This window comes from Geotrypetes seraphini, chromosome 8, assembly GCF_902459505.1.
Source record: "Geotrypetes seraphini chromosome 8, aGeoSer1.1, whole genome shotgun sequence".
NCBI lineage: Eukaryota > Metazoa > Chordata > Amphibia > Gymnophiona > Dermophiidae > Geotrypetes > Geotrypetes seraphini.
The window spans coordinates 77,457,346-77,470,022 of record NC_047091.1 but is presented as its reverse complement, the minus strand read 5'-3'; the positions used below and the strand labels follow the sequence as shown (position 1 = coordinate 77,470,022).

Genomic DNA, 12,677 nt, shown 5'->3' with positions numbered 1-12,677 from the left:
AAGCAATATTACAAGCAATATAACCTCAGTAAAACCATTCAAATATCTCAAAAGTTCAAAAGTCTGCTCGCAGTTGGGGAAAAGGAATTCCAAAAGGGTCCCCAGATATGCATAAACTTCCGTCCCGGTATAGAATCCAAGTTTCTGAGCTGCGTGCACTCCATTTTCAGTAGCATTAAGGAAAGATTTATAAACTATAACGAGTTTTACCTCATGCAAAGTTGTCATTTCTTTAATAAGACATTAACTATTTTTTCTGCAGCCCTCCAAGTACCTACAAATTTGGACTGCTATCTTTGCTTTTGTGGAGAGCATCTGGCACATTACCATTCGCCGCTCCCCATTGCTTTTATTTGGGACTGTTCCTCATTACTTTCCTCGCTCGAAAGGAGTTGCTGCCTTTCTCAAGTGGACAGTTCTGATTGCTCTGAAATGCATTTTGTTGAAATGGCTTGAGGCTGATGCTCCGGACTACTCCCTCTGGCGCTGCCGAATGATTTCACTCCTGATGTTGGAGAGGAGGGATGTGCACGATCTTTCGTCACTCCCAGGCCACATTTTTCAGCATACTTGGGAACCCTTTTGGACTACCTTGACTCCTTTGGCTCGAAGCCGGGTACTCAACTGTTGATTCTTGTTTTCTGATTCTTTGTTCTGAAGTGGTGCATTCCCTTTCACCTTTCTAATTTTTTGCTGCTATGTATTTGGATGGAGGACCTGGGGGTGGGGGGGGTTGTTTGGGTTGGGAGAGGGGCTGGGGTTGGGGGTTCTTTGGTGGTATTCTAAAATTGTTGAGCTGGTTTTGTTATGTGAATAGTTGTTTGTTGCACTCTTGTTTGCACTCTACATTTGACTATATGTCAGTATTTAATAAATTATCTCCAGAACATCTGTATCCACAGTTTTTGTTTCTGTTCTTCTCTAGCTCCATATGCTAGCTGCGGGACATAACCCATTTACCTGGACTGGTCCTAGTAGAAACATAAACATAGAAACATAGAAAGGTGACGGCAGAAAAGGGCTACAGCCCATCAAGTCTGCCCACTCTACTGACCCACCCCATTAAGTCTGAGTGCTGCTCGACCCACGTAGGGATCCCACGTGGATGTCCCATTTATTCTTAAAGTCGAGCACGCTTGTGGCCTTGATTACCTGCGTCGGAAGTTTGTTCCAGTGATCTACCACTCTTTCTGTGAAGAAATACTTCCTGATGTCACCACTAAATTTCCCTCCCCTGAGTTTGAGCGGGTGCCCCCTTGTGACTGAGGGTCCCTTGGGAAGGAATATATCGTTTTCTACCTCGACACGACCTGTGACGTACTTAAAAGTCTCAATCATGTCACCCCTTTCCCTGGGAATGAAATTTAACAGATATGTGTAAATTTCTACTTTTACCTTCTACCTGGATGGTAGAAGGAAAAAAAAAAGTACAACAAAAAAAAAATCATTCCTTCTTACTTCATCCTCTTCCTCGCTGCTAGCCAGCGAGGTGCTGGAACTCCTGCTGTCTCCTGCAGAAACCACTGCATTCCCTGAATTCCCCTGCAGCTCCTGCTCTGCCTCCCACTCCTGCAGCACTTCTTTCAGGTTGAAGCGACGCCGGTAGCTGACAAGAAAGGTTTTCACCTGTGCCAGGGTCTTGTTCCCCACCACCTCAGCCACCGCCTGGAAGTCCTTGCCATATTTCCGGACAGCTATGAGAGATAAGTAAGGAAAACATCAATTCCAGAACCCTCCTCTCCTTAAGCATGAATGCAGCACAGACCAGCTAAATCAATTTTCTTTAAAGGGTCAGAAGGTGATTAAAGTATGATAATATATAGGGGCCGATATTCAGACTGCAGGAGATAGCTGGAATGACTCCCTTTATTAGTGCTGAGCATGGATATTCAATACTGGGCACTAAATATCTGATTTATTTTTGGACACTATAAACTTAGCCAGCTACATCAATATGCAGTGCTGGCCAGCTATGTTTACAGCAGCCAAAGATAAACCAGCTATATGCATGGCCTGATTTGGCCACTAAACTTAGTCAAGCTAACGCTTTAAATTTCAGAGATACCAGCTAGCTGGTAAGCGCTAATATTCAGTGGTCATCTCATGCTGAATATTAGTGGTTAGCTGGCTTAGCACTATTTAACTAGCCAGGATCTATTTCTGGCTGGTTAAATAGCTCTGAATATTAAGCATATAGTAGTTTGATTTCCTGAGACCAAATAAACAGTAAGACATGCAGTCCGCAAGTATCAGTAGATAAAATTTTATTCTGTAACACTCAAGGAGTTAAAAACATGAGCCTACAGAATAAAGTTCTACCTTCAAACTTTTAGCTATTGTGGCTTGCTCTTTTCCTTCTGCTACCTTTGCTGAGACCATACAGCCTCCTGTGATTAGAGACATTTGATAGCAGAGCAAGCAGACATCAGCAGGTTTCAATGTAGATCATATAAGGGTAAGAGTGGTCTATAAATACAAATAAAACATAAAGAAACAAACATGATAAATTTCTACCTCATGATCTTAGGCATGGTATGATCAAACTGGTCCTGTGACCTCTGTCCCAGATGACCATTTGTGGAGGCACTGTTGATAAGTTTACATTGGTTGCCTGGAACAAAACCATAACACACTAGACACCATTATCCCCCTCCATCCATGTAAAATAAAACCAAATCGAACCTCACCCTGGTTTACAGACTCGCTAAGAACTGACAACAACAACGCAGACGGTTGAAGAGGAAATGGAGAAAGCAAAAAGCCAGAGCACAGTGGCATGCAGCTATTAACAAATACAAGTTCAACACAAATGAAGCCAAGAAAAACTTCTATGCAAGCAAATTAGGAAATAAAACAACCAATAATAAAGGGCTGTTCCATCTGGTATGACAGCTTACATCCCCACCAGACCAAATATCAACCTGTCACATCAACAAAATATCCGCACAAGACCTGGCAGACTATTTCCTCAACAAAATCAAATCAGTCCAAGCAGAAGTCGCAAAGTCCACCATCCCAAGCAACCACCATCCTAACACCGCCGAGCACCACACAGAACCTATTGTAGAAGATCAGATCTGGACCGCCTTCACTGAACTTACCAACCACGATACCAAAACACTTGTATCAAAACTCTCTACGCGCAGTAGTCCTCTTGACAACTGTCCTGCTTACCTACTGTCGGCCATTCCCCCCAAAAAAAATCATAGCTTGGATCACTAACCTCCTAAATAGCTCCCTGAACCAAGGCAAATTACCCAAGGAAATGGGCAAAATTGCTCTCACACCCATACCGAAAACTTCAACAGCAGACCTTTCCATAACTTCAAACTACAGGCCCATCGCTGGCATCTCTATTCTAACAAATATCCTTGAAACCCACGTAAGCAAACAATTAACCTCTCATATTGAGCTATATTCATGCCTTCATTCATCCCAATATGGATTCAGAAAGCAACACAGCACAGAACTCCTTATCATCACCCTAATCACCAAAGTAAAACTACCACCAAGCATCAGCCATCAAGCAATACTACTCCGGTTTGATATTTCCGCTGCCTTTGACTCTGTAGACCATCATTTGCTCATAACCAAACTATCTGAAATCGGAATTACAGGGGCTGTGTTAGACTGATTCACAGACTTTTTACAAAGTAGAGAGTACACAGTTAAAGAGGAAGGAGTATTCTCCAACCCCTGGAAAGAATTCTGCGGAGTTCTGCAAGGATCCCCATTATCCCCATCCTTTTCCTGAGCTCACTTGGAAACATTACATTAGAAGATGAAACCTTACTATCCTACGCAGACGACATTCTTCTCCTCATCCCTATTACAAACAATCAACCAAACATATATGAGAAAATTTCAAACAACATTGAAAAAATCCACACCTGGGCAACCATAAACAAACTCAAACTAAATGCCACCAAAACCAAAGCCATCTGTTTCCATACCGCTCAGCAGAATGCCCCGACAAGCATTAATCTTCAATCCGAGTACCACCTTCGCAGTAGAGAAATCCTCAAAAGTACTTGGCATCATTCTAGATGACACACTCACAATGGATCCTCAAATCTCCAGCCTCCTGAAAAAGACCATCTTCACTATGCGCCAACTAAGACTTATTAAGCCATACTTCCACCAACATCATTTTGCTCTGATTATCCAGCTGATGGTACTACCCCAGCTGGACTACTGCAACTCAGCATACTTGGGGATCAACTCCACTCTAGTTCACAAACTGCAGCTCATTCAGAACACAGCTGTTAGACTTATCTTCATCCTAAAGAAATACTATTCGATCTCAGCCTACCTCAAACAATTACACTGGCTACCAATTTCATCACGAATATTCTTCAAAACATCATGCGTCCTACACCACATAATCCACGGATACTCAGCCACTCTTCTCACCCAACTATTCTCAACGGCCTGGTCTACCTCCAGGAGACTCAAACAGAATACAGTTGAATCTACCTGCCACAAAAAAAATCTCCATTATAGACATTTGTTCCACTCCATGCTTACATTCATAGGAGTAAAAACATGGAATAACCTGCCAGAAATGATCAGAAAAGAAACTAAACATACATTTCTGAAAAAAACTGAAAACCTTCCTCTTTGACAGCTAAACCTACTTGACTTCTTAGAAATGAATTTTTCCACCTCTTTCGCTAGATGAGCTCCTAGACAACTATGATTTCTTGTCCCTCTCTTACCCTCCCCCTCTTTCAAGGCCCCTTTTAGTCCCTCCTCCTGATCCCCTTTCAACCCCTCTCTGAATGTCACCTAGCGCCTGAATAGGTATGTGTGACACACAAATAGAAGATTAGATTAGACTATATACTATAGACTTAAATTTAAAATTCTTTGACTTTTAAAGCTTTACATTGTGCAGCTCCACCACACACATGCATTACAGTCAGTTGACTCTCAGAGACTAGTATTTCCTTCACTGAAAATGGATCATTATGAATTAACTTGTATTTCAGATTTTTTCTTTTTATCCCCATTTTTATGGAATGACATCCCACAAGTTATTTGAAATTAACTTTTCTTAAATTTAAGTCTATATTGAAAACATTTTTTTAAAAAATTTGGCATTTAATCTGTTGTAATTCTTACATTGTTGGTGGACATGAGAAGACTGCATTCAGGAGACCCCATCAAAAACAGGTTTTTTAAATTTTAAAAAAATATAGGTTAGGTCTTTTTTATTGATAATGGCATTCTTTTCTTGTTTTTAATTGATTTGTGTTTTGTAAGCTGCATTATCTGTTGTAAATTGTAAGATATCAAATTCTAATAAATATAAACCATGTTCTATGGTAGGTAGGGGGAGCTGTACTTACCTTGCACTGCTAGGAGCTGTTCTTCTGTTGTCCAACGTGAGGTCACCTTCATGTTTGCCTGCAATAAATGAGCCATATTTAATAGGTGGAGGGTGTGGGGAGTGTAACGCAGTCTTGGCCTATAGCCACAGAGGAAGCTAAAAGCAACAGCCATAGAGGAAGCTAAAAGCAGCAGCTGTGCAAACAAACTACATCCAACATGCAGCCACTTCTGGGGTGGAACTAACTGCAGTCTCTATACTGAGTGAAATAGAACTCAGTCATGATTTAAGGCAGAGGTGTTCCCTCCCCCCAACATCTACACCACTTTAACTAAGCTCCAGAGTGTGGTACTCCTCACCTCTACCCCCCAAATACAGACCATGCAGTCCATGCTTCCAGGTGTAGGTCCTACCTCCAAGGGCCGCAGATTGTCAATGCCTCCATCCAGGATATGTTTCAAGCTGCTTGTAATCTGTTTAATGCTTTGCACCTGATGGACAAAGGAAGAAATACCATGAGAGCAAGAAAGAGAATACAAACATCACATAGTTGGGAAGTGAAGGAGAACAAGCAGGCTTTCCATTTTTGATACTCCAGTGCTAGTGACTTTACCTGACGTTTCAGGGACACTAGCTGGACATCCAGGTGCCGGAGGCTCATCAGAGACATGTCTGGACTAGCAGTAACTGTATTGATGTCACTTGGGCTTAGGTACATTCCTTTGGGAGGCCGTCGGCGGGAACGCAGAGGGTGATGACGGTACTGCGAGATCTGTGGTTCTTTTCTGATTGGGCCTGGTTTGCAAGTGATGTGTTTCTGATACACGGGTTGCTGGGAGAAAGAGAGATAAAATTAAGAAATGGTGAAACAAGGCAGCAGCATCTGTCTTGTACCTTCAAACAGAAATGCATCTGTTAAAGCACAGAAGTGTATTTGATGCCCTCATCTGCTATCCACATCTTTTTAGGACCCATTTGCCAAAACTGTAATGGATTATTATTATGGTTATTACTATTATTTTAAAACTTATATATACAGTATCTGGAGGCGAGGAGTGGCCTGGTGGTAGAATGGGAAAGCACCCTGATGTTGTGAGATTGAATCCCAACGCTGCTCCTTGTGACCCCGGCAAGTCACTTAATCCTCCATTGCCCAGGGTACAAAATAAGTACCTGTCTCATCAGCTCGCAACCTCGGGGTAATCTTTGACTCCTCTCTCTCCTCTGCTCGATCCAATAAACTGCTAAAACCTGTCACTTCCTCCTCTACAGTATTACCAAAATCCAACCTCTCCTTTCTGAACACACTACCAAAACCCTTATCCATGCTCTCATCACCTCACGCTTAAGACTACTGCAACGTACTCCTCTTAGGCCTCCCGCGCATCTGTCTCTCACCCCTTCAATCCATTCAAAATGCTGCTGCACAACCCATATTCCGTGAAAACTGCTTTTCTCATATTACCTCTCTCCTCAAGTCACTTCATTGGCTCCCCATCCATTTCCGAATACAGTTCAAACTCCTTTTAATGATTTACAAGTACATTCACTCTATAGCTCCTCAATATCTCGCCTCAGTTATACCTCCATCCTATGCTTTCCCCCCTCCCTCCCGAACTCCGTTCATCAGGTAAGTCCCTTTTATCTGTAACCTTCTCCTCCACTGCCAACTCCAGACTCCGCCTCTTCTTTCTTATCACGCTGTATGCCTGGAACAGGCTGCCTGAATCAATACGTCATGCTCCCAAGACTCATGCAATATGTTATTAGAGACATTTCTCAAGGAATATCTATGCATATAAAATAGATTGAAAAGGCCACAAGGTGTGGATGCTTTTTGGCATGCCTGTAATGACTGTAGAGCCATTGGAATCAACTGCCCTTACAGATCAGATCCCTTGAACTTTAGGAAAGCAATTTAAACATACCTCTTCTCCTAACTCCCCTGCCTATGGATGGTGGATTACAAAGAAATATATATTGGTACTAGATCCTCAGTATGTGTCACCTTAGGATAAAAACTTGTATTGAAAATCTTGCAGTATAACTATGGAAAATTATAAGCCATTAACTGTATATTATTTATGTATGTTAACTTGTAACCCGTTCTGAGTTTGTTGGGGAAAACAGGATAGAAAACAAATAAAATAAACAGATAGATAAATTTAAGTTTTTGGGGTCTTCAGACTTCCAACTTACTTTTGTCTGTTATACAGTAGTATGTAAGGGTTGTTTCACAATTTGTGAGTTGCGAGCTATCAGAGGTTTCTTTGATGATGTAATCTTTCATACACTTGTTCATGCCCTATGTCTCAGTTTGACTATGCAAATGTTGTTTTAGCAGGACTTGTGAGTATCCATGTAAAAAAGTTACATACTTTGCAGAATACTGCGATTAGGTTGTTGAGGCGGGCACATAGGTTCACTCATGTAACCAATTTTACTTATACAGTATTATCATTGGTAACCAGTGCATTATAGAATGCTGTTTAACATACTGATTCTAGCTCATAGGTATGACAAGACCTACCGTTGCTGGTTTAATATTGCTTTATGTGACTGGAAGGTCTTTTTGGGGGGTCATTTTTGAAAATCAAAACATCCAAAACAAGCCCTTTAAATGTGGGAAGGTCCAGCATTTTAATGGACGGCCCACACAGACATGCCAACAGAATTATCAAGAGATGGATCTAAAGTTAAGTTAAAGTCACCTCCTAGCAAAATATGACCGCTAGAATTTTGCAAATAAAGCTCACTCAAGTGGTCATAAAAAAATTCCTTGATGATCATTGGGTGCATAGATGTTTACTAATGTATATTCTAAGTCTCTATACCACACTATTAATAATATAAACCTACCTTCCTTATCCTTCATTCACAATTTCCCAGGGCAGTCCATTAGATAACAAAATACCACCCCATTCACTTTTCTATTGGAAGACTTATTAGATGCTAAATATATTCTCTGATATCTACTCTGGGAGAGAAGATATTCCCTAGAGGGCAACATATGGGTTTCCTATATAAAACACATACTGTATTTTTCGCTCCATAAGACGCACTTTTTTCACCTCCCAAAAAGGGGGTGGAAATGTAAGTGTATCTTATGAAGCGAAGATACAAATTTGTTAAGCCCACTGCCGAATCCTTTAACCTCCCCCCCCCACCACATGTTTTAAACCTGCCCGCTGCCTTCGTACCTGGTGGTCCAGCATATTTCCCAGCCAGTGACGCACAGGCCAGAAGCACAGAGATCAGGAGCAAGCCCTCCGCGCTTCCACCTGGGCCTGTGTCAATCTCCGAATGGCTGCAGTCAGCTCTTGCAGGACTTGTGAGAACTGACTGCATCCATTCCGAGATGGGTGCAAGCACGAGTGCGGAGGGCTTGTTCCTGATCTCTGCACTTCTGGCCTGTGCGCCACTGGCTGGGAAATAGATGAGGCAGCCATCTAAGAAGGGAGGAATTTAAAAAGGTACCAGGGAGGTATGATTAAAAAGCCTGAGTTAATTTTTGAGGAGCAGAAGTCTGAGGCATCTGTGATTTTTGCCTCTTTTGTGGTAGGGTTTGGAAGAGGACAAGCTTGTTGGATAATGCCTCTGTGATGAAACGAGCAGTCATTTTCCCATCACATTGCCAGGACCTGCAGTGCTCCGACCAGGTTTTCTAACAACCCTCTCTGTATTCACACACATATACACTTCTAGACACTTTTTAAGTTATAATGAACACTTTTATTGGTATACAGGACCTGAGTCTGTTCCTTCACAAGCTCAGAGAAACCAACACTCTATACTTTAAGTTCAGTCTCTTAGTCCAGTGTAACTGTTTGTTTTATAGACAGTATCAATTCACATTCAGTGTTTAGTCAGTTAATCGGCTCTCAGCAATTTCAAAACCTGCGTGGCATAACTCAGCCACACCAGACATTAGCTGTTCCTTCCCAGCAGTGTTAGGCTCTTCAGCACATAGCCTCAACCAAATAATAATTGGCTTACCTTAGCCAGCACCTTTACCTGTCTAAGCTTCCAATACATTCAGCAGGCTTCTCATCCAGCCAAGCACAACACCAATCACCATATCAGCTCTTCCAAGCAATCCTTTCCAGTCTTCTCAGCTTCCCCCAGGGTTCTCCTTAACCCACTGTTTCTGAGTCTTCTCTGCTCCAGGAAGTCTCTTTGTGGAGGCTCTCACCTTCCTAAGGACCTCTCACATGGACCTCCCAGATTGAATCCCAGACTGGGCATATGAAGCTCCTCCTGCCTGGGTTCCACCCCATGACTCAGCAGGGTAGCCTGTTCATGCAGTTCAGTGCCACCTGCTGGATGAGGGTTGAGCTCTGAGCTACAGAGCCCAATGCATTCTGGACCCTTTAGTTTACCCACTAATTGGCCAGCGCCCTCTACTGTCCACTGACATAACATCACTCGTGAGGGGGAATCCCCGACTCCCTCACAGCCTCTTATTTGAAGAGGAAGGCGGTCTCTGGGAAGATTTAGATGGTTGAGTCTTAGACCCCCATTAAGGTGGTACAGCTCTGTTCATATCGAGTAAGTCTGTGTTGCAGCCTCAATCTTGTTCTCAAATAGCTCTTCACCTAGACAGGGAATATTTGCTAAACAATCTTGAACATTTATATCAGAGACTCGCAGCCATGCAAGACGTCTCATAGCAATAGACATAACCAATGCTCTAGATGTCACATCAAAGGCATCAAAAGCTGATCTTGTCATAAATTTTCTAGTTTGAAGTAGGCTATGAGTAGTTTCCTGGAACTCTGGAAGTCATTCAAATGGAATGTATTGTTCAAAATCAGCCAGTCTCTTTATGAGTTGTTTTAAGATAGAATGACAAAGAAATTATAGCTGAGAATTCTGCTGGTCAATGTAGTTCTGGAAGAAGTGATGCCCAAACTTATCCATGGTGTGGTCTTCACGCCCTGGTGATACAGTAGCATATACTCTTGTATTGGAGGAATTTTTAAGAGTGGATTCAACCAGCAAAATCTTGTGCTACAATTGTGGCTTATCAAAGCTGGGACATAATTGTATTCTGTACAGAGAGTCAATTTTTCTTGAAGCTATAGGAAGGGTGAGAGGAGTCTCCCAGTTCTTAAACATAGCTTCCTTAAGACAATTTGAGAAGCACTTTAGGAGTTTCGTCAAAATCTAGCGTCTCAAGGAGTTCTGCTCTGGGCTTAATATCTGACTCCAGTTTAACAGGCAAAGCTTTCCCCATCTGCCTGATGAATTTAGGGAAAGTTAGTCCTTCTGGAAGAGATCTGTGTCTTGGCAGTGGAGGAGATGGATCTGATGTGAAGCCTTACGACTCTGGCGCAGATAACGTGGGGCTCAAGAACAGAATCAATATTTTGTACTTAGAGATCAGAATCATGGTCCCCTACTCCAGTAAATTCTCTATAGGAAGGAGAATAGAGATGTTTCCTGGTCTGAGGAGCATGATGACTGTGAGAACGTTGAGAAGAGCTCCTTCAATGACATTGGTACCGGTCAGATGATGATGAAGACGAAGGTCGACGTCGAGAAGATGCAAGTTAAGATCTTCACAAAGGTGAATGTGAATCGGTACCATGTAATGTTCTCTTGGATTTCAAAGAGCGAGCATTGGTACCATAGGATCTCTATGTCCATCGATGTTTATATGGAGTGATGGATTCAGTACCCAGGGACATTGATGTGCCATGCTCAGTCTGGACCTGTACCGAGGAAGTTGATGCAAGCACCGGTGCTGCATACAGCTTAAATAGGCCAGCAAGGTCCCTTTGGAAAACTTCTTAAGTTGGTCCTAGAAGGACTGCACTCAGTACCGTTGACTCAACCGCCAGTACCATCGGTGCGGCAGGGTGTTGAGGGGTGAAGGACCTCGATGAGGAAGCACGCCCAGAAGGAGATACAGCCATTGATTTGTCTCCAGAGGCCATGGCCAGTCCAAACAGCTTCTCTTGCTGGATGCATTGAGCCTTAAGAGAGCATTTTTGTAAGGTAGAACAGCAGATACACGTGTCTACTTGGTGCTCTGGCCCCAGACACTGAATGTACCAGCTGTGTGGGTCAGTGATGGAGATAGACTGCTGGCAGTGAGTGCACTTTATGAACCCGCTAGAAGGCCTCTACATTAGAGAAAAAATCTCGGTGGCAAGGTAAAAAAAAACACCCACATTGGTTGCAAACCGAGAACGAAATGTACTTTGGGGGGGAAAAAAAAATGAAACAGAGAAAAAGGGCCCGAAGGCCTAACTGAGGAATATATATATATATTTTTATATATATTTTAAGAACCGAAGAAAAGAAAGTTTATAAAAACAAAAGAAAAATGCCAAAAAGGTCAAAATTAAGTTGACTGGGAAGGCAACTAAATTGGATAGAGTCCAAAACCAGCTTCTTCATTCTGTGAAAAACGAAGAACTGAGGAACTGCAAGCCGAAATCAGGTGGGAAGGCACTCGTGCATGTGCATTGTGGGCAGTATCAAAGCTTCTTAAGAAGTTTTAAAGAGACAGAACACTTTTTTTGGTAAATCTTTATTGATTTTCTAAGCAGATAAAAAGTGCAAACAGTATACATTCACAGAATTCAAAAAACCCAGCACTTACATATTTGCAAATTACTAAAACAAATTACCCAAACCTCCCTCCCTCCTTGGATGTGTGTGCAAAGAAAAGTTAGGGCTCCTTTTACAAAGATGCGCTAACTGTTTTAGCGCACGCTACAATGCCCCGCGCACTAGACGCTAGCCTTCATAGAGCTGGCGTTAGTATTTTCCGTGTAGCGTGGGGTTAGCACACGCAGCATTGTAGCATGCACTAAAAACACTAGTGCACCTTCATAAAAGGAGCCCTTAATCTAATGAATTACTAATCATTAATTTGTTTAACAAAGGTCTCTAATGGACTCCAAATTTCTTTAAAGTTTTTAATTTTCCCAGATTGTTCCGCTAACATTCTTTCATAACGATAGTATAAGCAAAGTGTTTCCCACCAAAAGATAAAATTTAAACGGTCCCAATTTTTCCAATTTCTCGTGATCAATTGAATGGCCACCCCAGTCATTATAATAAGAAGTCTACTTTTATGTTTATCAATTGGACTATTAGATGTTAACAATGTCCCAAATAGAATTACATCATATGACAACGGAATATTCACTCCTAGAACAAAATTAATTTTCCCCCAAATTGACATCCAGAAGTTAAGTATCAACGGACAATAAAATACAAGGTGGTCCAATTTTTGCAATTAAACTGGAGTCCAAAATCTTCTATATAAAAAAAAACAAAGTTTGCCTCATAGATGCTGAAGCTGTACAACTCATCCATCAGGTTCAAATCC

General features: G+C 42.0%; 1 protein-coding gene across 5 annotated transcripts in view; it reads right to left on the bottom strand.

Annotated features, from left to right (window-relative positions):
* RCOR2 (REST corepressor 2) overlaps nucleotides 1–12,677 on the bottom strand; it is a 95,265-nt gene that overhangs the window by 18,641 nt on the left and 63,947 nt on the right. For 4 of the 5 annotated variants that reach the window (XM_033957018.1, XM_033957020.1, XM_033957019.1 and 1 more), the window contains exons 8-11: nucleotides 5,946–6,164; nucleotides 5,746–5,823; nucleotides 5,352–5,409; nucleotides 1,459–1,694 (exon numbers count right to left, since the gene is read on the bottom strand). In XM_033957018.1, the coding sequence (XP_033812909.1) occupies nucleotides 1,459–1,694; nucleotides 5,352–5,409; nucleotides 5,746–5,823; nucleotides 5,946–6,164 (591 nt within the window). The remainder of the gene's footprint in view (nucleotides 1–1,458; nucleotides 1,695–5,351; nucleotides 5,410–5,745; nucleotides 5,824–5,945; nucleotides 6,165–12,677) is intronic. The other variant, XM_033957021.1, reaches the window with a different exon arrangement.